Source organism: Hemicordylus capensis, chromosome 4 (assembly GCF_027244095.1).
Source record: "Hemicordylus capensis ecotype Gifberg chromosome 4, rHemCap1.1.pri, whole genome shotgun sequence".
Lineage (NCBI taxonomy): Eukaryota > Metazoa > Chordata > Lepidosauria > Squamata > Cordylidae > Hemicordylus > Hemicordylus capensis.
Window position 1 is genome coordinate 116,224,377 of NC_069660.1, and position 24,351 is coordinate 116,248,727.

The 24,351-nt window shown below is 40.3% G+C and overlaps 1 protein-coding gene and 1 long non-coding RNA gene across 31 annotated transcripts in view; one reads left to right on the top strand and one right to left on the bottom strand.

The window, feature by feature from the left end:
• ADGRL2 (adhesion G protein-coupled receptor L2) overlaps positions 1-11,299 on the top strand; it is a 269,111-nt gene extending 257,812 nt beyond the window's left edge. For 7 of the 29 annotated variants that reach the window (XM_053313436.1, XM_053313440.1, XM_053313442.1 and 4 more), the window contains 4 exons: positions 507-603; positions 5,513-5,641; positions 6,623-6,640; positions 9,188-11,299. In XM_053313436.1, the coding sequence (XP_053169411.1) occupies positions 507-603; positions 5,513-5,641; positions 6,623-6,640; positions 9,188-9,942 (999 nt within the window). In that variant the 3' untranslated portion in view covers positions 9,943-11,299. Of the gene's footprint in view, positions 1-506; positions 604-5,512; positions 5,642-5,867; positions 5,950-6,622; positions 6,675-8,411; positions 8,465-9,026; positions 9,055-9,187 lie in introns of those variants that run through there. The other 22 variants (XM_053313439.1, XM_053313443.1, XM_053313446.1 and 19 more) reach the window with 11 other exon arrangements.
• A 12,225-nt stretch (positions 11,300-23,524) lies between these two features.
• Positions 23,525-24,351, bottom strand: part of LOC128352894 (uncharacterized) — a 30,273-nt gene continuing 29,446 nt past the window's right edge. For both annotated transcript variants that reach the window (XR_008320683.1, XR_008320684.1), the window contains exon 8: positions 23,525-23,587. This is a non-coding gene — a long non-coding RNA (uncharacterized LOC128352894). The remainder of the gene's footprint in view (positions 23,588-24,351) is intronic.

Sequence of the window (24,351 nt, forward strand, 5' to 3'; positions counted from 1 at the left end):
AATGTTAACCACTAGTTAAAAGGACTGAGGGTGCAACTTGACCACCGTAGTCTTTTCTATAATCCTGTCTGATTCCATTATCAAAATACAGCATCCTTATCAGGCTCCACTTAGTGCTTAACTGACCCCCACAACCTGTTTACAAGTCAGAACTCAGCTCTGGGACGTGCAAACTAATAATGCAGAACATGCAGTAGGGCACCTTTCTATTTAAAATTAAGCCTAGCATGTTAGGGCTAGGTTCACCAGAACGCAGTTGGGGACGAGCTGGTTAGGCTAGATGGCAGGAAGTCCAGCAACGTAGGGCAATTGACTTTCTCAGTGGCCAAAGAACTTAAAACTAGTATCAAAATGTTCCATAGCCAGTTCAGTAGCACACTAGCACCACCTCTTCAGTGCTTTATATCATGACAAATGCTACACAAAGGCACATTACAAGTGGCAACAAGTGCTGCTTTGCAATATGAGATGTGAGAATTTTTTTACGATTTACTTTATGTTAACAGAGCCGAATAAGAAGGATGTGGAATGACACTGTGAGAAAACAATCTGAATCTTCCTTTATCTCAGGTGATATCAATAGCACTTCAACACTTAATCAAGGTCAGTTACTGGGTACATTTTACTCTTTTTTTCTTTTGTGTTTAAAAATAGCATTTGCCAAGTAAGAATTAAGAAGCATTAGATTGGTGTCATTAAACCTAATAAGCAGCTATGATCTGGAGAAGGTTAAGAGCTCAGCAGTGGATTGAAAACATGTATGACACACAGACTATTCAGAAGAAAGGTGCCTAAAATTACTAGCTAACATCCAGACTAGCACGGAACTTGTGCAAAGGTGCAGAGATCCAGACTACCACTGCAATGTTGTACCAGCAGGGAAAGCAGAAATTTCCAGCTATCACCCCTTCCCTTTGAAGCCATCTGTGTGTCCTTACGGGTAATGGAGCAGGAAAGGGGAGACCATTGAAAATAGCCATTTCCTATGCTCACATGATGCCGCAGTGGTACTCTGGATCTTGGCACTGCTGCATGAATACAGTGCTAGTCTGGATTGTCAATCACTATTTAAGTCTGTTTTGAATACATTTTAAACCCAGTTCCTTCAGCCTCCTTACTCAGAATAGAAGCTGACATTCTCATTCATGGAAAGTGTATTTAAATAAGACTCATCAATAATGTAACTTAAAAGCAAGAACATAATGTTAAACCTTTGCTAACCTTTGTAGTCTAAAACTGAAACAGAACTAGCAGCCAAGTAACATTTTAAATGCATTATATTTCCATACGTGGACATTTTGCCTGTGAAATCAAATTGACATCAGCTCTATACAAAAGACATCTGCAACAATTTTTCCCCCAGTATAGTTTTGATCTTGTCTGTAATGCACTGCATGGCCAGCCTAAAGGGGAAAAAAACCCAAGCCACAGAGTAGATTTAAGACCTCTGGACATCATTTTATCACTCTAACTCAGATGAATGTTAGCAAACCTTCAAACTGCTTAATAGAAGTGTACTAAGTGACACTGAAGGCTACCTTACCATCTCCAGCTGTAACTATAGCCAAACCTTCTTACCTCCCTCCCTGCCTAATTTTTTTAGAGAAAATGGGAGAGTTTAGTTTTATCTTAAAATCTAATCAGGTTTATGAAAAAAGGACCTGCCTGGCAATTGTAATAATAATCAAGCTAGTGGTCCACATGCTGCGCAGTGGTACGGAGGCAGAAGAAGAGCTGCACACTTACAGAGGAAACATAGGAAGCTGCCATATACTGAGGCGGGTCTCACAATCAGTGAGACCTGCCTCGAGAGGGTTAGCGGGGAGAGCAGGCTTAGCCCGCTCTCCCCGCACATGAGCAGGCTGCAGCCTTGGGTGGCCGGATCGGCTGCCCACACAACTGCTGGCTCTGTCATGGAGCCGGTGGGAGCTGCGGGGATTGGGGGCCATGTGGCCCCCGGAAGTTCCAGCATGCTCTGTGCGAGTGGCTGCTTTTTAGCCTCCCGGTCTGGGGTCTTCTCGTGAGTTGCCGCAGAGCCGCAGCACGGCAACACACAATCCAGAAACCCTGGTTAGTGGAGCGCTCGCTCCACTAACCTGGGCTAAGGGGAGGGCTGCAGAAGCAGGTTACCCACTGTGAGGCAACCGGGTTCGCCTGCAAGCCCAGTGGTTCTCACAGTTCGTTAAAATCGGGCTAGGCTCCTCTAGCCCAGTTTTAGCCGATCATGAGAATAGCCTCACTGAGTCAAGCCATTGGTCAACCTAGCTCAGTCTTGTCTACAAGGATTGGCAGTGGCTTCTCCAAGGTTGCAGGCAGGAATCTCTTTTAGCCCTATCTTGGAGATGCTGGGGCGGGGGTGGTGGTGGACTTGGAACCTTCTGCAAGCAAAAATACAGATGCTTTCCCCAGAGTGGCTCCATCTCCTAAGGGAAACATCTTACAGTGCTCATGCATGTAGTCTCCCATACATATGCAACCAGGGTGGACCCTGCTTAGCAAAGGGGGCAAGTCATGCTTGCTACCACAAGACCAGCTCTCCACACCTCTGTGGGCTCAGGGAGAGGAAAGGGAGAGCAATTTTTGCTTCTCTCCCCTCTTTGCAAAAGTTATTTTCCACTGCCAGAAACCTAGCGTTGAAGGTCGTACAGCTCTTAGGGGCATATTTCTGGCAGGAAAAGTGATTTTGCAGGGATGAGAGGAAAACAAAAATAGTTCCTCCTGCATGCAGGATTTATTTATTTTATTTTTAAAATAAACCTGTGTTCAGGCTTTCTGCAAGCAGCAATACCCCTGTATTGCCACACATCGTGTGTTAGCGTTTTCACACTTAATAGTGCAACATAAATATCTTGATTCCAGTGGGTTAGTTGCAGGCTGGGTAGATTTCCCTAAGAAATCATGCAAAACCATTGATAAGCTGCATTGACATGAAATGCTACTCCTAGCTTCTAAATTCTTGTTACGCAAACAGAAAATTCTAATTATTCAGACAAGAGACACAAACATCTAGATCCGTCAGGAGCTCAAATGCACACACTAAATTTCCTCATGCCCAATAACTTCTCAATTCATTTAAGCTGCTCTGCATGTACAAAGTAGTGGGCTCACACAGATCCCCCCCATGAGTATTATTAGCTGTACATACATACTCACATGACTAGTGGGACAATTTCTATAGCACTATATACAAAGGGCTTTATGAGTCACTTCTTATTTATCCTCGCAATAATCTAGTGAGATAGGTTAGGCTCAGAAACAGCAGCTTGCCCAACAGCTTAAATAGCTAAAGGCTGTATCATACTCGTTTCTTGTATGTACCTATATTCCACATAGTAAAAACATAATGGTTGTGTGTCATATCACAGAGGACTACCTGACATAACATGTCGTGGTCTTGATGTGGAATGTGGATCTCCTGCTTTCAAACCCAATGCTCTACCCACTGCTGCCTTTCTCTGATTTTTTTCCTAATGCCAAACACATCAACCAGTTTTTTGCCATTCAGTTGCTCTGGAGCCCATTCTGCCTTCCAAAATTTATTTATTTTTTTGAGAACTGCATGACCCTCAGGAACATATTTCAAGAGGCACAGTGGTATTCAGAGAGAAAAGGAGATTGGCGAAAATCACACACACACACACACACACACACACACACCTTCAACTGAGCAGTGTTTCTTTGGAAGCCAACACTTTTGCACCAGTATAGTGCTAGTTTGGATGTCAGCCACTAAGCATTTATGGTCCTCTGAATCTTACCTAGCAGAAGCTTCTCTACTGGCAGGCTAGTTGTACAGCCAGCAACTCATACGAATACAACAAATATTTATATATCGCTTTTCAACAAAAGTTCCCAAAGCAGTTTACATAGATATAAATAAATATTGCCTCCATAGTGTTTGCTGTGTTAAGGACTCAACCTAGGAGAAATGGCAACTCTGTTTGGAAGTTGTACAGGTCTCATCCTTTTCAGTAGGGTGTGTGTACGCAGGAGAGTATCCCGTGAAATTTGCTCCATACATCTCCGCAGCCAGTGCAACATTTTTAATAGAGTCAAGAGCAGACAACACACTGGGGCCAAAGACTGAGAAGCGCTGCTCTTTCTACTATAATGCAGTGACTATGGCAGTGTTAGTAAACCAGGGGATGGGGAGCATAGAGCCATCATCATAATCATAAATTATGTTAATTCGCTTAAAATACCAGGCCGTGGAAAGTCTGCAATGTGTTCAGTATACAGGAAGATTATTTGAATTGTCCTGCCTTGTATTTAGATTGTGTCTTAAAACAAATCTGTGAAAATCAAATAAATGAATCCAAACACCAAATAAGATTAACATAATCTGTCAGTAAAGCAATTCCCTAACTCCAGGATTTTTTGCTACCTACAGTAATAATATTTTGACTAGTGATAAAGGCATTAATATTTAAAATGTAATATCTGCCGCTATTGCCACAATGAGAACCTAATCAATTTAAATTTTGTATGTAAATTTTTCGACTGCTCTCTATCTCATTCTGGACATCTAATATATTCAGACAACATCAACCCCCCTATGCACCATCGCACTACTCAAGATAACAGCACATTCACCTAGCTCTTATATGATGTATTTATTGTCCACAAAGACTGTAGTATAATTTTATCTACTCTGATAAATGGATTAATTTAAGAGACCTGAGATCAATGTGGGCTTGAGATGCCTAGCTTTCAGCAAATTATTTTGAAACTTTGTCTGCTTCTTTAGAAGCTTATGCAAAAGTGTTGATGCATTAGAAGCAAAATTGCAAAAAATGGCTGTTTGTTCTAGCTTTCAATGTGTTCATTTAAGGATATTGTTACAGGCAGAGCAGACATAACTTAAGAGCTAATTGACTTTGAAAATTGTCACAGCGTTGCAGCATGAATCTGCTTGTCCTATAAGAAATACATGAACGGTTTACCCTCAACCCCTGCACCTCCCGCCACCTCTTCAAGCATGTGCTCTTTACATATAATAGGCCAGGCTTGCTGCAGCTTGTCATCACTTATGTGTGGCTGAAGAAGTTACGTTTCCTTGCTCTGCTTTAAGCTAAAGTAGTAACAAACCCTGAATGTTTCCATCAGAGATTATCCAATGCCGCTAAATTAACACCGTTTTTATTTCTTTTTACTAGTGCCTATCCATGCTTAAGGTTACAAACATTAAGCTGTAACATCTTGAAATAGAACATTGGTCTCTGTATTTAATTGCTATTCTTGTTTTAACAGTGATTTTGTATAAATTAGCAAATGTCATCCTCAGCAGGTGTTTACTTTGGGGATTTGGCCGGCACCTGTGAATTACTGAAATCTAACTACATTTTTACTCTCTTCCTTCAAATTAGTAGTTCAAATACATTCAGAAATGTTCAGCTGAATTAAATTTGACAAGATATACATGACTCGTGATGAAATTTTTAAAAATACTTTATTGGAACTGTCAGAATCAAATTAAAGGGCTGATGTCTCTCTTTCTGTTTCTTTGCTTTAGGAATGACTGGCAATTACCTACTAACAAACCCTCTTCTTCGACCGCACGGCACTAACAATCCTTATAACACATTGCTCGCTGAAACCGTTGTATGTAATGCCCCTTCAGCTCCTGTGTTTAACTCACCAGGTGTGCCCACACTTTGGGATATGTTGATTTTGCATTTGTTTCTCAGTAATATTTTGCTCAGAGCCCTTCTCTTAATTTAGTCGGAGACCTAGAACTGCCATCAGAATTCGTCTCCCTCAACATAGTACTGCTGATAATGCCAGGCTTGTAAAACTGCACTATATTATAGTGATAATGCCTTTGCCATAATAGTATTTGCCAATAATCATCCATGTTTTTAACACAGGTGGCATAAATCTTAATATACTATTACAGGACTGACACCCCATGGTCTGAGAGCCCATCTTCAAGATATATATCACTTAGAGGTATCATGTCTATGCAATATAAAATTAATCAAAAGCTTGCTGAGAACAATCTGCTTACAGAGTTGATTAGACAATTAAACCTGCACCAGACTTCTTGACATCTGGATTGTCCTGGTGTGGGAAACTGCATCCAGAGTCATTGCATTTAGAGGCAAACTATAGTATAGTGCAGCTTTATATGAGCTTTTTTTTTCCCTTAGGGAAAACCTTGAAGTAGTAGCTAGGATTAGAACAAGTGTAATTGTGAAGCATGTACAGCTCCGTCCTGACTCCAGCGCTTAAGATAGGGTGTACCTTCTGCTATTCTGAGAGCATTTGTCACTTAACACGACGTTGCTCTGATGCATTATTCAGTTGCAGGGATATTAATTCCATGTTGCAGACAGACACATCAGCACCAGGATGCCAGGGCATTATCACCAACCTCACTTTGCTATACCATACTATCCAACTTTTCGTAGCTATTGAGCCAGTTCATAAATACATGAATTGTACATCTTTAATAATTGCCAGGAAATTACAATAATTGCTTCTAACATAATTGAAATTCTTTGTTAAGCATTTTATACTATGTTAAAAAAAAGATTGTTAGATTTCCTTATTTTAAAAAAACTGAACTGCAGTTTCTATGTTCATTCTCGTGTTTTCTTACTTTCCTTATGCTTTCCTCTAGCAACCTACAGAGAGACAAGTATGGGAGTAAAACTTAACTTTGCCTATCAAATGTAAATTTTTTCAGCATGATTTTTAATGGGCACAATTAAAACATAACTAGCGGTCATGAAGTAGACTCAGCGGGCAAGTGGTTCACAATTTGTAAATGAAATGTTTCCACATTCGGACAGTACATGTGTACTGCTTTTTGGAGAACAAAAAAAAAAAAAAAGCAAAACAAAATCACAAGGTCTGTAGCAAGCCCTATTGGTAACTGAAGAGATCCAATGCTGAAATAATTTGCTGCTTAAAACCAGAGCACTGTTGAGCAGAAATGCTTAATAATTGACTTAACATTTCCACATTCCCACAGTAATCTTGCTACAGGCTATGGAAAGACTTCAAGTGAATTACGGGCAGCTAAACTTGCCTCTTTAAAACCGGTTGAAGTACATTCGAGTGTGCTTAACTCTGCAGTATATCATAGAAAATTCATTTTGGATTATTAAATATGCTTCGATATCTCTTTAGTAGAGGATAAAGAATTAGATTATTTTAAAGAGAAAGAGAGGGAGAAAGAGAAAGAGAAAGATAGAGAGAGCACGCGCATAGGGGAAATTAATACCAGCATGTGGTCCATGTGTTGGCTCTCTCTTATAAATGCCATATGTTCCATATGGATAAAGTTTTTGCAAGAAAGATCTAGGAACATATATGAAATTACCCAGCTACAAAAGTTTTTTAATCAAAGCCTAGAGAGGCTTTTCAAAGAATTGCCATCCTTTTAACTAATTCAGTACACATGGATGTCTGGAAGAACACAATACAAGATTAGCTGCAGCTATTTCACTTCAAAATTAGTATTCTTTAACCAAAGAAAGACACATTTGGGCATCAACCCAATCTTCCTTTCTATCTTTATAGAAGCAACTTTGAATTTTCTTGGTTAAGCTGCAGCTTTAAGTGCAGGCTGAAAGTAAAACATTATTAGATACACACACACACAAATTACTTTTCTTTCTCGATAACTACTCCAAGCCTTGCATATAATGCAGCAGCCTCACAGTGGTCAGTTTCATTTCAACAACAGTATTTCATTCTTTCTTGATTTTTCCAAACATTTCTCTAGAATGATATAAATGATTCTTCTAGGAGTTCACTAACAAATCATCTAACTTTTCATAATACATGCCATTCAGTTTCTTTAAAAGCTTTCTTTTTCTTCTTTGCCTGGGAAGCAATGTGATGTCTAAGTTTACATGTCTTTGTGTCTCTAGAAAAATAAATTTCTTTATCTCTAGAAAAAAAAGAGCATTCCACCTTTTCTTTCCTAAACTTCTTTCCATCTTTCCAGCAGACGTATCCAATTTCTCCATTTCTCCAGCAGTTGAAAGATGTCAGCCCTGGCTGATAATCTCCCATTCCACAGCAATTTATTCTTTGGTTAATTTCTGTGACCATGCTTAGAGAAATCCCTAACATTTCTGCTTTTAACTTCCATATGCCCATGGTGTCTGTGGGCCTAACTCTTAATAGACTATGCTGGTTCATTCAGTGCTGTCACTGTGACTGATGCAGACTGCAGGGCTGCAGGCAAATTTTGACCTTCTCAAGCCTGGGGCCATTGCTGGCAGAAAGACTATTAAAAGCAACCAAAACCAAACCCAAAATCACATTAAAGTGGGGGAAAAAGATGTTATTTCTAGTAATCTAAATTTGCTGAACCCTTGCTCTGACTAAGTTGCTGAGAAGCTCAGTAATTCTTCATCATGTTACAATAAATCATTTTACTTTCTTTTATATATCAGCTACTCTTAGGCCAGATAGCCTGAGCAGACAGACATGATGTGAGTTGTCCAAAGTGAGTCATTCCACCTGCTGTCTTCCGTGTTGTTGGATGGTGCTTGTGGGCCCCAGTCCCTTTTAGTGTGAGAGGTGGCTGTCTGTGCTTAACATGAAATCTCTGTACTTGTCCATTTTTTTCATTCTTTTTCATTTACTCCATCTTCAGAAAATCACACATGGAAGGAAATTTTAGAAATGCTATTAAAGTAGTTGCTTGCCAATTACGTGGGTTTATTGTTACGCATTTACCTTCTGTTTTGTATGTGACCTGATTCCTTTTTTTCCCCTTTTCCTTTTTTTAATTTAGTGTCGTTTAGGACAAATTATGTTGATTTTATTTTTTCCTGAATCATGGTGTGGTACTTAAAATATAAATGTTTATAAATGAATTGCTTTGCATTACATATGCAAGGGCATGGAGTGACTTTCCTCTTCCTTGTGGGAAGAGTTCTAGAACTGATGCTAAATTGTTAAATTAGAACTTTTTACATTTGTTTTCAAATTTCTAATTTAAAGTATCATTGAAGCTCCACAGAAAAGCAGTATTACTTTGTAAACTTCTCTCTCTCTTCTATAAGGTGCGTAACTCTTTGCCGTTGGGAATGTCCAGTCACCCTAACATTTCTCAAGTCTTACTTCCAAGTACAACTTTGTCCTGAACTACATTAAAAACTTTATAGAATAAGAACATGAGCTCCAGTATAGACAGTAACCCAAGGGTGTCACTTTTCTGTTTCAGGACATTCACTGAACAATGCCAGGGATACAAGTGCCATGGATACTCTACCGCTAAATGGTAATTTCAACAACAGCTACTCTTTGCGCAATGGAGACTATAATGAAAGTGTGCAAGTTGTAGACTGTGGACTAAGCCTGAATGATACTGCATTTGAAAAAATGATCATTTCAGAATTAGTGCACAACAACCTACGGGGCAGCAACAAGAACCACAACCTAGAGCGCACATTACCAATCAAAGCTGTGATCGGCGGGAGCAGTAGCGAAGATGATGCCATTGTAGCAGATGCTTCATCTTTGATGCACAGTGATAACCCAGGCCTAGAGCTGCACCAAAAGGAACTCGAGGCCCCTCTGATTCCCCAACGGACTCACTCCCTTCTGTACCAGCCACAGAAGAAAGTGAAGACTGAAGGAACAGACAGCTATGTGTCGCAGCTGACAGCTGAAGTTGAAGACCACCTCCAGTCCCCCAACAGAGACTCTCTTTACACGAGCATGCCCAACCTCAGAGACTCTCCTTACCCAGAGAGCAGTCCTGACATGGAGGAAGATCTCTCTCCCTCCCGGAGGAGTGAGAATGAGGACATTTACTACAAAAGCATGCCAAATCTTGGAGCCGGTCATCAGCTTCAGATGTACTATCAAATCAGCAGGGGCAATAGCGACGGCTACATAATTCCCATTAACAAGGAAGGATGTATTCCAGAAGGGGACGTTAGGGAAGGACAAATGCAACTAGTGACAAGCCTTTAATAGTGTAGCAAAGGAATAATGAAGGCCACATACAAGTATTAAACAGACTTAATTGGCCCCATGCAGGCTCCCTCATATCTGCTTGAAGAGACAATTCTGTTGTCCCTGTGGTTTCTCCCATGTAAAGGAGATGACTGGACCTTGCAGTTCTGTGAATTTTTATAAAACAAAGCTTTGTATATACACAGAGTATACTAAAAGAATTATTTGTTACAAAGAAAAAAGAGATACCATCAAGGTATTTTAAGATATCTTCTGCTGCTGACATAAAAGAGATTGTGAAACACACACACACACACACACACACACACACACACACACACAGAGCGTTCCAGCCATTTTACTGCAGCAGTTTGTGAACTAAATTTGTAAATATGGCTGCATCATTTTTGTAGGCCTGCATTGTATTATATACAAGACGTAGGCTCTAAAACCTGTGGGACAAATTTACTGTACCTTACTATTCCTGACAAGACTTGCAAAAGCAGGAGAGAGATTCTGCATCAGTTTGCAGTTCACTGCAAATCTTTTCCATTAAGGCAAAGATTGAAAACATGTCTAACCACTAGCAATCAAGCCACAGGCCTTATTTCATATATTTCCTCAACTGTACAATGAACTGTTCTCATGAAAAATGGCTAAAGAAATTATATTTTGTTCTATTGCTAGGGTAAAAAAAATAAATAAATGCATTTGTGTCCAAACGGAAATATAATTGTCATTAAAATAATTTTAAAGAGTTTGAAGAAAATGTTGTGAAACGCTCTTGGTTGCACATATGCTACTAGCTGATTTTTCTTACACTTGGTTCATAGTACCGTAATATGTTTAAAATGCAAGTTCTACCCATTTTCACTTCTTTTTCATGGTAAACAGTGTTCTGCTTTGACGTTAGTATTTCTTCTTGTTTTAAACTTCTTATATTGCCAAAAGAATTTTTTTTCCCCTTGGAAAAATTCTCTTAGAAACTAATGCCATGCTTTGCACAAATTTGGTAAAACTCAATGACAGATTATAAATTAGTTCCCTTTTCATTCTTTAACTGGGACGGGGAGGCAGCGAGGAAGTGAGAGGGGCCAAAGGGAAGCCCAAAATATTATTCTCAAACGAACAAAAGGTGCCTGTCCTTTTTTAAGCAAGGAGAAAACAAACATACTACTCTTCCATACTCCTTCTGCCTATATTTAGTAATTAATTTATTTTATGATAAAAGATCTAATTAAATGTACATTGTTTCAGAAAAATTCTGCTTTTTTCATCCCTTTGTGTAAACCTGTTAATAATGAGCCCATCACTAATATCCAATGTAAAGTTTAACACCTGTTTGACAGTAAATAAATGTGAATTTTTTTCCAAATAGGTAAAATGCGCTTTCTTACATATGAGTTATAAGCTCTAATATTTATCGGGTGAGCTGACTAAATTCTGCTTAGCAACACTCTCTTACAGTTCTTAGTTTATATGTAGAAGTCTGGCGTAGTAGCTGCCTATACATCTCTATTGAATAGAGGTCATTGCAGCTACTTGATATTCTAGTCATAGTCACATATGATCAAGATCAGAAGCATGAGCTCCGTTACAAAAGTGTGCAGCAGTCTCCTCCATTTACATAACATATTTTTGAAATTCAAATAGGAATCTGATTTATTAAAAATAAAAAAGGTTGCAAACTGTGCAGTCATATTTCAGGCAACTGTAATTATATGGCTATAATTAGCGATAACGATAAGCTCTTGTCTCAGAGAGGGGAAAAAATACTAATATTGCAGCATTTATAGAAGTACCGTGAATATTCAAGGCCTTACAAAAAATGGTAAATCACAGCGGTCTTTTGTGATATGCAAATTAGCATTACCGTTATTACTACTATTAGCAGATGGGGAATCAAGGCAGGAAGCTGATGTTTAGCGCAAAGCTTTATAGCAGAAACTGAAATTAATTTTACATACACTGTTTTTGGAACTATCTGGTCATTTCTCTACATTATGTCTATAGTCACTCTAGATTCCAATTTTCATTTCCAGTACTTTGGACTTAACTAATATATTATTTTTCTCTCTCTTACTGATTATTTATTGGATTTCCCCCTCACTTGGGGCTTTCTTTGTTTTTGGTGGTGTAACACGGATTGCTGGATAAAGTCAGTTACACGTCAAATGCTGTAAACAGTTTTCTTAATAATTAAGTTTATTGGGCACAAACCCTTGGGACGTTTTCCTACTAAAGTACTATTTAACTGGATGATGCTTGTGCAGGTGAACTGCCTTGAGGCCGTTTCATGGTGGTTAAAGAAACTCCAACTTAAGAATGCCTATGCAGCTTATTCTTACTATATTTGCTTCAAGACTGGCACAGATACTTGGCTGGATTTATACCAGATCACTTCAGGTCAAGATTATTCCCTAAGGCCACTGCAGAACTGAAACAGATTTATTAACTTCTATCAAGAAAACCATTGTAGCACTCCCCAGTTTGAGACTCCATGTGCAGTCTGAACTGAGCACAGTAAAAATCTGCCCAGATCGCAGGTGTGCCTGCTGTTCCCCACTGCTGAGCAGTGTGTAAGGGAAGGGAGGGTGTGTTCATACACCAGCTGCCACCACTGGATGCTAAGAAGGGAAGCAGTGATAGTTAGCATTGTTTGCACTACATTATTTTCCATCAGTGGCTCTGCTATTGCATTATTTAGACCTCCTCATCCTGCATCATTATGTCGGAGACATTTCCTCCCTCTGCCCCCTACGACCATCTATATTTCCCAGAAGCCCCATCAAAAGGCATTTGTGTCTGTGCAAGATAACCCATGAACTAATATCTTTCATAAGCTAGGGTTAGATGTAAGATGTAGCTGTCAGTCTTTAGTTACAATAATATTACAGGTGCCTGGGAGGCAGACAGAGGCATAATAACACATGAACTCTGCTTTTTATGGGTCTTATGATCACTGAGACTCAAATAATCTTATGAAAATCATTGTCATAAGAACGACCAGTTGTCAAAGTTTCTTCTTACAAAAGTCCTTCCTGCTTGTGGTTATAGAATTTGGCTGTTTTGGACTATTTCGGGAAGTGATCTTCCATATTGAATCTTCACTACTGCCCTATGAGTATCAGTTGATTCCAACTGGAATGCAGTATGACTGAGACAAATAGAACTTATATGTTAAGCAAGCAACAAAAAAGGGGATTTAGAATTAACCGTTTTCCATTGTCATAATTAGTATTTTTTATATTATTATATAATATTATTATATAAATTATCAGTATATGTGATGTTTTCTAAGATTAAGTAAAATAGATTCCACCAGAAGCTAGATGAACAACTACAAAAACCGAGAAGACGGATGGAAACAGAGAAGACCAAATTGAATTTAAAGGCATATTTAATTCATAGACTGTGTTCATTTAGTGTTCTTATTTAATGTTCTATTATTCATTGATTGTTTATGATACCAGCTCTGTAAGTGAATATGTTTCTTGCCTTGTTTGTTATGGAAAGGAAATTTAAAATTGGCTTGACATCTTCAAAAGACTCAGGGCCTTTCTAGATTAATTTTGAAATTAACCTTAGTACTGCACTCACACTCGCCCTGATCCAGTGCTACAATGAATAAGTGGGAGAAAATAGTCTTACACATTTATTGATTGTCATGGAGCTGAATGAGTGCTACAGCACTGATATACAAACTGCCCCAGCCTCCCGTTCAAGAAACACCCACCACCATGGATAAGGTGTTTACATTTTCTGATAAGTGCCATGATTATAACCATGAGCAGTGCAGTGCTGGGAGTGAGTGACGCAGCTGAGTCAGGACTTCTGGCCCCATTTTAGACAATGTACATGAGTACAGCATCTTTTCCATCACTATTATTATGGTGAATAATAACTTCCAAATGCTTTTTCAGTAACTGCATTAATTCTTATATCAACATTTTAACTATTCCTTTTGAAAGTATTATGTCATCACTAATTCAAAAGTTGCCCAACAAAACATTCTTTACAGGAAATCATCTTTCACAGTGAAGTGTTGGTATAACATTGTATGATTACAATATAGTAATATTGCATGATTAAACCTGCAGCAACAGTATTTAAGGAACCCTCTGCATAAAAACACTCTGTGCTGGAAGGTATAATACCAGCTGCAATTGAAAAAACAGACCGATCTGGTTCTGGACCTGTGAAAGTCCTAAGAAGGATCTCTTTGCTTAAAAATTACATTTTGATATGGCTTAATGACAAGTTTCTCTTTGACACTGAGATTGCTATTGGTTTGCTATGCAAGATTGCCCACAATTTATTTGAAATAGTGTTCTCCATCCATTTCTGTGTTCATCATGTTAAAAGGTTGCATATTGTGTGCTAATCAGTCATTAACAGCTTTTGAATGAAGCTTTACATTAGATATTCTTGGAGGAATTCTATAGACAGTCTAAGCTGTAAGCTTTCTTAATGGAGTTGAACTCTTCATTTCTCACCTGTGTGGTATAGGTAACAGTTATTTCTACTTTGACTTGGCAGAACATTATTGTGCTTTTAAATGGTTTTAAAATGGGAGGGGAAAGCGGTTCTCAGGGGAACTGAACTCCTTTCTCTGATGAACTCATTTCATCACAGTATATACTGTGATTGAAGAAGCAGAATAATCATACCAGCCAACAAAATACAGGCAGATATGTGTGTGCTTAGACATGGAATGTCAGTGTTTGGGAGAAAATACGTTTCCCCCTCTTCCCACAATATTTTCCTTCCCAAGTTTAGTCTAGACACTAAATCATGCAGTGGTGTGTGTCCTGGCCTTTTTACTCTTCCTGGAATCATTCTGCCCGGAGCAGAGGACAGGAGAAAGGCACACAGTAATACTGTAAACCACCTAGCACTCAGCAGTACGCCTGCTGAGGGTAGTTAAAGAGATAGTACTAACAAGCAGAAGGTTGCCGGTTCAAATCCCCACTGGTACTATATTGGGCAGCAGCAATATAGGAATATGCAAGGCATCATCTCATACTGTGTAGGAGGAGGCAATGGTAAACCCCTCCTGTATTCTACCAAAGAAAACCACAGGGCTCGGTGGGCTCCAGGAGTCGAAATCAACTTGACGGCACATTTTACCTTTACTTTATGCAGAAAAAGAGAATGCTATACAGATTTGTATATACAAGAACTCTACATCCTATATAAGGAAGATTAAGCATATCTGCATGATTGCATAATTTATTCTACCTTCTTTTTCTAGTTTGATACTTTATTCTGCTTCTACTAGATATTAGGAGAACAGGATGCCATTCATAACCCTGAAGTCCTGGATCACCTTTTCAGCAACTCCTCTGGTTTCTTATGCCACATATTGGGGCTATTCTGACGATCACAAAAATCGGGCTAGGAAAGCCTAGCCCGAATTTTGCGGGTCGTCAGAACCACTGGACTCGCAGCCGAGCCCGGTGGTTCTAGAGCGGCTAACCTGCTCCTGTAGCCCATCCCTTAGCCTGGGTTTGCGGAGCGAGCACTCCGCAAACCCAGGCTCTCTGCTCGTGAGTAGCCGCGGCTCCACACCATGACCACTCGCGAGTAGACCCCCAGCCGGGAGGCTTAAAAGCAGCCTCCCGGCTCGGGGTTCTCCCCAGTATGCCCTGCGCACTCACGCAGGGCATACTGGGGCTTCCGGGGGGCGCACAGCCCCCGAACTCCCCAACACCCGCCAGCTCCGTCTCGGAGCTGGCAATTGTGTGGGCGGCTGATTCGGCCACTCAGGGCTCTCTTCCTGCTCACTTCCCCAAACCAGGTTCCCCAAACCTTCCCTGGTCCATTATTTTATGCATTGCACACTTTAAGCATCATTTTGCGAGTATAAGAGCTTGACACTTGTGTGTGTGTTTTTAAAGGCTGCCAAAATTCTTAATAGGTGGAATATATTATATTACATCATATAGGTACATCTGACTATATGCATCACCTTTCTCCAGCATGTCACAGTCATCAGTACTTCATTCATCCAGCAAGGCTGAAGATAAAGATTGAATCAAAAATTTCATTTGCTTTAACATTCCAAAATATTGAGCCTTTTGGAGTCTGGTGTTTTGTTTGCTTGTGTGGGGGAGAATAAAGAGATGAGCAGGAGTCTCTCAAATTTTACTACTGCCTGGGTTGCACTTCAGGGACAACTTGGCATCTCCTGCCTGAAGATGAGAAATGCCACATGCTGCTTACAGTTAAAGAGGGCTCTAATTACATGCTGTCCTGGTGATTGTTCGGTGGAGTGATGGATGCTATATTTAAGTAGATTTTGGCTAACAATTTCTTGGGTGGGAGGCTGTGAATTAGTAAATCAAGGGCGATTTATTCTCAGGCAATTCTGTCTTCTGATTTATTTGTTTCGTTAATTCATGTTCTTTCTAGCTTGTAATTTTAATTAGCACCTGCTCCCATCTCATGTAGGTAGTGGCAATATTTGTCTGTTCATACAGACACAGGGACTTCAGGATATATTGCTCTTAAGTTCACTTTCCAAATGTTTTGAAATGGAAGCAAGTGGCACTGCAATCATTTAGAGCCAAATCTGTTGCAGATTGTGGCAGTCTGGAACATATCTTCCTAGCTGTTGGATCAGATGCACTGTTCCCTCTAAGCCGTGCGCATGCTCACAAGCAGATCCCACTCAGGTTGAATCAGGAAGGCCCCATTCTGCATGCATGTGCGCACATACTGCCATGATACTGCTGCCCAGAACAAAACTCATTCCACACAGAGATGAAAAAAATTAGAGGGACCACTAATCAGATGCCAGGCACTACTAGCTAAGCAGTGTTTTGATTGTGCCCTGTGTAGTTATAAAGTTGCTGTGCAGGGTTAAAATACCACCACCATAATCACTTGAGAGTGGAGGTGGCTTTACCATGAGAAACTGAGCAGAAGAGTTGAACCTCAAGCCGGTACTGAATTAGAAATTGATTATTGCAGAAGAAAACTCAAGCTGCCTACTACACCTGGATTAAAATCTTCCTTGAAGGCAAAGAATTCTTCCAAGAAAGATTTCTAGAGGGGCAGCTGTTTTAGTCTGTTGTAGTAAAAACGACAAAAGTCTTGGGACATTTTAAAGAGGCACACATTTCTTGAAGCTTCATGGACAATAGCCAGTTTTTATTACATGTTCTAAGTTTATATATAAATGAGAGAGAGAAACACTTATAGAGGGGGAAAGTCAAGTCAGCCAGGAAATACAAAAGGTGTGCCCTGACAACTCAATGAGGTTATTCACGTGTGTGTGCAAAACCGGGCTAAGGAACATGGCCCAGTTTTGCACACGTGTGTGAACTGCCAGGATCGGACCACCCTTGAAAACAAGGTTGTTTTCATGATCATTGCCACAGCTGCAAGACTGCGAGGAGCCTGGGAAGGGGAGATCCCCATGATGCATTGCGCACTTGCACAGTACATCATGGTATTTCCGGGGTAATTCCACATGGGGAGCACACGCAGCAACGCCAGCAGGATCATCTGCAGGGAAGGTATGTATAACCCGCCTTCTGCGCAGCCCGCTCTGGAGCACTTCTCACGGATCATGAGAAGAGACTAGTCACTGAGGCTATTCCTATGAGCTGCAAAAATCGGGCTAGGAGAGCCTAGCCTGATTGATGCTGCTCGTGTAAACCACCAGGCTCGCAGGTGAGCCTGGTGGCTTACAAGCGGCTAGCCCGCTTGAGTAGCCCACCCCTTAACTGGAGTTAACGGATCGTGAGTTGCCGTGGCACAACTCCGCGCCACGGCAACTCATGACGAGACCCCCGACTGGGAGGCTGAAAAGCAGCCTTCTGGCTTGGGGGCCTCTCCAGCATGCCCTGTGCGCTTGTGCAGGACATGCTGGAACTACTGGGGGCTGCACGGCCCCTGAACTCCCCAGCCCCCGCCGGCTCGATGATGGAGCCGGCTGTTGTGTGGGTGGCCGCCCAGGCAGAACTTGCTGCTTCTCTGCGGGAAGAGAAGGCTTAGCCCGCTCTCCTTGCAAACCCTCCCCAGGCTCTTCTCAACTCACTATATTGCTGACTTTAATGGAGCATGTAGATAGGTACAGAGCCTCTGCAGGCTCCTGTTAAGGGTAGCAGGGACAGGAGTGTTTGCAGCTGTGTTGGGAGGGGCCTCAAGGCAATCTCAAAGATGTTCAGGAATTGGCTCCATTGCTATGGGATGTTTTAATAACCACTTTCAAATGTGTTTCCCTCCCTGAGTCAATGTATGAAGCCACAATTTCAACTTTTCCAAAACCAGATAAAGATTCCCCAATTATGTTGCAATTATAGACCTACTTCTCTGATGAACGTTGATGCCAAGATACTTGATCCACCTTGGCACAATGGCTTAACCTACGCATTTCTACAATTATTTATCTCTCTCAGGCTGGTTTTATTATGGGTTGAAAAGGGTCAGACCATCTTAGGTTGGCCCTAAATGTCCTCAGAAGGTCTGTCTCCCTCCATCCCCTCTACTTTTGTCCTTGGATGCAGAAAACGCTTTTGATAAAGTTAAGATTAGCTTTCTTAAATCCTCTCCATTTTTTTTTATTTTCCTGAAACTGTTATCAAGTGGACTGATATTTTATATAAGTCACCTAAGTCTAGAGTATTTATTAATGGGGTTTTATCTTCTAGTTTTAATTTACAAGGTTGTCCTCTTTCTCCCTTGCTCTTTAATTTATCTCTCAAACCTTTAGCTATTGCTATTAGGCAAGAACAAACCATTTCTGGTATTCAGATGGCTGGTGAGGAAATCAAACTTGCTTTATATGCAGATGATGCCTTGCTGGTTTTTTCCTCTAATCCTATAATATCCTTGCCTCCATTGACTGCTTTGATTTCTAAGTCTGGGGCCTTATCAGGCTATATGGTGAATTATCACAAATATGTGGCTATGCAAATTGGTGCATCTGCTAAAGATCCCATATTGAATAAGTGGGGTTTCAAGTGGGCAGATAGTCATTTTAAATATTTGGGAGTGTTAATATCTAATGAAATCAAGCAAATGGTTCCTATTGATTTAAATCTCTTCATTAAACAAACTGAGATGGATCTTAACCACTGGGTAAAGCTCCAATTTAGTTTTGGGGAGAGTTTTGGGGTGAAGATTAATATTCTTAAAACTTATATTGCCCCCAAATTTAGATATTCGTTATGTGGATTGCCCTTATATATTTCTCCATTTTATTTTAGGAAGGTGAATGCTTTATTTAGATCTTTTTTAGGGGGCAGGGAATAATCAGTCTAGAATTTCTTATAAGGAATTGCAACTGCCTTTAAAGAAAGGTGGATTTAATTTGCCTTATTTACAGATATATCACAAGTCCTTTCTTATTTCTCAAGCTTTGTATTGGAGAAAGCCTGATGAAACTTGTGAGACTCCATTATGGGCAAAAGCTGAGGTCCAACAATTGGTACCTCTTTTTGGCAAAGCTGCATTAGGTTCTAGGTACTTGAAACATTCTTCTTGGTATAGTCCGTCTGTTTTGGCTGCAAGGTCTGCTTGGAAATATATACTGCTCCATTCCCAGACTTATCTATTTGCACATGAGGAGTCCACATTATGGGGTAATCTCCAAATAACTATTGCAGGAAGACCTGTCTGTTGGCAGAATTGGGCTAATGGTAGTATATATTTTTCTATCCCAATTAATATCCTCTGCTTCTGTTTTCAAACCATTTTATCTTATACAGCATGAATATGATCTAAAATTGGATGGTGTGTAGCAATATATTCTGTTAAGACACAGCATAACCAAAAGATTTAGTCCTGATGCTATTAGTGCTTTAGAAGCTCTGAATATCATCAAATTCTGTCATCATATTGGTGAATTTAATTGGGCTTATAATATACTTTATAATTTTATCCAAGCCCAGGTAGCACCTCCACTTTATACCAAAAGAATTGGAACTGAATGTTCTGACTACACAACATCAATGGGATGTGATTTGGGCTGAAACTGCTAAAGTTTCTTATGATTTGAGGCTCAAGTTAGTTCAACAAAAAATAGCATTTCGTTCTTACTGGACTCCAATTAGACTCCATGAATGTGGGTTGAACAAATCTGATAAATGGAGATGTGGGGAAGGAGAGGCGCAACTCTTACATCTGTTCCTTAATTGTAAGATATCTCCACTTTGGAATAAGATAAGTGACTATGTCAATTTAGTTATAGCGAGGGAATATCCTCTAGACCCTGTTTCAGTTTTGTTGGGATTGCCTCCTGATGTTGAAGGAATAACCCTTAATCAATGGAAATGGCTCACTAGGGCCTTTCTAGTGGCTAAACGCATAATTCTACAAAATTGGAAATTTACATATCCTCCAGCTATTGACAAATGGTTTCTTGATTTACTTACTCTGGCAGCCCATAACATTCCTTATTTAATACTAGATCTTGTTCTTCCAAGTATGAGGGGACCTGGTCTGAGTTTTTGGAACTATTTGCATTGTGAATGTAATGTATGTATGAATTCTTCTAAATAAAATAAAATAAAATTTAAAATGTAGCCACCCTTCAAAACAAGGTTAAGGGAGTGAGCACTCACTTATCTTGTTTTCCTGATCATTGCCACAGCTGCCAGTCTGCAGGGAGCCCAGGGAGGGGAAATCCCCATGATGCATCACGAACTTACTCAGTGCATCACGGTATTTCCGGGGGGGGGGGGAAGGACACCACATCCTAGCCCCTGATCCTCCCCGCTGCCTCAGCACACGGGGAATTGTCTGGGCACATGGGGAGCCCAGCAAAGCCAGTGGGATCATCTGTGGGGAAGGTAGGTATAACCCACCTTTCCCGCAGCCCGCTCTGGAGCCTTTCTCACAGATCATGAGAAGAGACTCACTATATTGCTGATTTTAATGGAGCATGTAGATAGGTACAGAGCCTCTGCAGGCTCTTGTTAAGGGTAGCAGAGAGAGGAGTGTTTACAACTGTGTTGGGAGGGGTCTCAGGGCAAGCCCAAAGACGTTAGTTTTGGGGAAGAAGCCTAGACCTTCCCCTCTCCAAACCAAAAACCACCCTAAAGAAGCAAACCACAGACTTCCAATCACAGAAGCGCTTGCTTTCACACTTCTGGTGGTCACTTCTTCAGATAACCACATTAACTATGAGGACCGGGGGAGGGAGTGATGGAGATTGGTTGACAGCTTTCAACAGCAGTATGTGAGTACAGCTTTTAAAATATAATGTCTAAATAGGGCTATACGCTTTGTAGCCATGGAATGCTTGAACAAAGGTTCTGAGGTTCTTGTCCTCCTGTCAATCTACAGGGTACAGTGAATAACACTGGGAATTTTGGAATAATTGAGAGAAGGGGGTGATGAAGGAATGGAGCATTGACAGTAGATGACAGCTGGTGTTAACAGCTATACAAGACACAGGCTCTGTATAGAAAAAAAGGAGAAACTTGCTGGTCTAAGACCGTAAATAAAGCTCTTTTTTTTTAAGGGTGAGAAATACCAAACAAAAAAAGGGCATCCTAAATACATAAACAAAGCTAAGCAAAAAAGAAGAAAATAATTAAAGTAACAAAATACACTATGCATGCAAGCCCAAGTAAGAAAACAAAAAAACCCAGCAAGAGCCTCAAAGCCTACATTTCACCTTCCTCACCAACATAACGCATGAGATTTCAGATCTGATGAGACATTTTTGTTGTGAGTTCCACTTGTGTAATGCTTAAATGTAAGTAAGATAAGTGCGGTAACAATTCACAATAGTAATTGATGATAATACAGTCTTCCCAGCCTAGCTATATTAAGTAACACCTGTAGTATAAAAAGAACATTAACAGCTTGAGTTGATAGAATCGACCCCGCTGATAAATTCAGCAGCTTCACCCTGGAATCTTTCTTTCAAGTTCCTCTGATGAAGAATGACAACTTCCTAGAAAGAGGATGCCAGCAGACAATTTCCCTGAAGGACAGGAACACTAAAACTTACTGCCTCTAAAGAAAATTGTAAGCATGTTTGGTCTAATTTTATGCTTTAAGCATTGAGACTATTAATATTACAATGTTACCACAATATCTGAAGGTACTTCTCCAGTCTGTCACCTGTACTACTTTCATTTCTTTTTTTACCTACTGATTTACTAGCAACATTTTCTTTGCTGTTATCATCTTAATGTTTTCTACCTTCCTATTTTCTTTCTTCTCTGGTTATTGTACATCTCTGTTAACCTAAAGAAAAATTTAAACATTTTTTTAAAATCAATTTTTAAAGTGTGGGGTGGGGGGCCTTAAGTTTGTTTTCTTCACTTAGCACTTAATAGCAATAGCTCTTACATTTATATACCGCTCTATAGCCGGAGCTCTCTAAGCGGTTTACAATGATTTAGCATATTGCCCCCAACATTCTGGGTACTCATTTTACCAACCTCGGAAGGATGGAAGGCTGAGTCAACCTTGAGCCCCTGGTCAGGATCAAACTTGTAACCTTCTGGTTACAGGGCGGCAGTTTTACCACTGCGCCACCAGGGGCTCACTTAGAGGTCTGGTTCCACTCCCTGGAATGTGGAAGAACATTTTTTGGTTTTGCTTTGTTTCATTGCTGTCCACTAATTTCTAAGAGTCAGAGAGGCTATCCCACAATTGACAGAAAGCGGACTAAGGGAGCTTAGCCTGCTTCCCATCGATTGTTGGAACCACTGGGCTCTCATGCAAGCCCGGTGCTCCCATGGCAGCTAGCCCACCTAGAACACCCTCCACTTAAATGAGGTTAACAGAGTGAGCATTCTGCTAACCTCATTTCTTTGCTCATGTGTCACCGCAGCATGTGGCAACACACAAGTAGACCTCCGACCGGGCTCGGGGGACTCTCCAGGATGCCCCACGCACTCGCATGACAGAACCGGTAGTCGTGTGGGCAGCCGATCCAGCCGCCTCAGGGCTGCCCTTTGATCGTCTGCAGCGGCTTAGCCGCTCTCCCTACAAGCCCGACAGAAGCTCTTCTTACGGATTGTTAGAAGAGCTTCAGAATTTTATTAATCTTTCAAGCTTGAACCATGCTATTTATATGGGGCTTTTAAAAATAGCTTCATTTGGAGATAAATATCTTCAGGAAAAGGTTATTGCGCTCATTCAGAATTCTCCCCTCTGTACTATCAATTTCCCAGGATAGCACTGTTAACTGAATAGCTCTGGATTAGAGAGAGAGAGAGAGAGAGAGAGAGAGAGAGAGAGAGTGGGGGGGTTAGCAAACAAGCAAGCAAGCAAGTTGGAATATACTAAATTAGATTGAATCACCTTAGTAAACAACTTTAACCTGCAGGCACTCTCTTGTTTTAAGTAAATCCCTTATCCCATCACCTTACAAAATATCTTTGTGAACCATTTAGGCAATGTCTGACAGGATTCTTTGCTAAGATAATCTGCTTCAACAATGTTATGTTACTTTTCATCCAAACTACTTGCAACATTGAGGCCTTTAACATAAAGTCTTACTAGATGTCAAGCTTTGTTCTTAAGGATCAGTGGCTAGGCTCCTTGACCACAGAGGGAATATATGCAGAGGAGAAACAGTTGATAAAGTGACTAGTTCTAATTCAAAATATCTATGGTTTAGAATACTTGCTGAAAATTCCCTTGTTGATCTGATGAGGGTTTCAGAGGGTTTGAGAAGCTAGTGTGAACGCTGAAAGAAACAGAGGTGAAAGTTAGGAACCTACTTAAGACCAGGTTGATATTTATTATTTATTTCTAAACTGCCTGATATGTGTATCTCTAGGCGGTGTACACAATTTAATGCAACAAATATAAAACAAAGTAAAAACAATTAAAACAATTTCACAGAATGAAAAGTTAAACCAATATCATAGGATAAATACAGTTCAAAATTAATTTCAGTTAAAAGCCTGAGAAAACAGCTGCTCTTGAGGGGTTTTCTAAAAGCCATCACAGATGGAGATGCTCTTATTATGACAGTCAGTCAGTCCTTTATTACGGTCATGGACCAGTGCATAGCTAAAACATACATACTTACGTGCTTACATATAAGAAAAGAAACTCAGCATAATAAAACGGACAGATTATAACACAATAGTACCAAGTTAAAATTAGAACAGTTATGGTGAACTCCAAATAGGTCTGACTGAAAACCTTATTAAGCAGAGCACCCTCCATTGCAATCATGAAACAGGAATCACAGGGGAAGGAAAGGAAAGAACAGAACATTATTGAAAACCTGAGCGGATGGTGCAAATGATATGACAATACCTTGCCATTTTGATGATTAGGTTGTCATCAGAACTGGACAATAAGTACTTCAAATAGAAGTCATCCAAGTGCCCGGGAAAACGTTGCAACAAAGGGGACACTAATCTTAAGCGGGTGTCCCTATAAAAGTTACAATAAAGTATGGCATGCGCAATTGTCTCCACTTGACCAGACCCGCAAGGG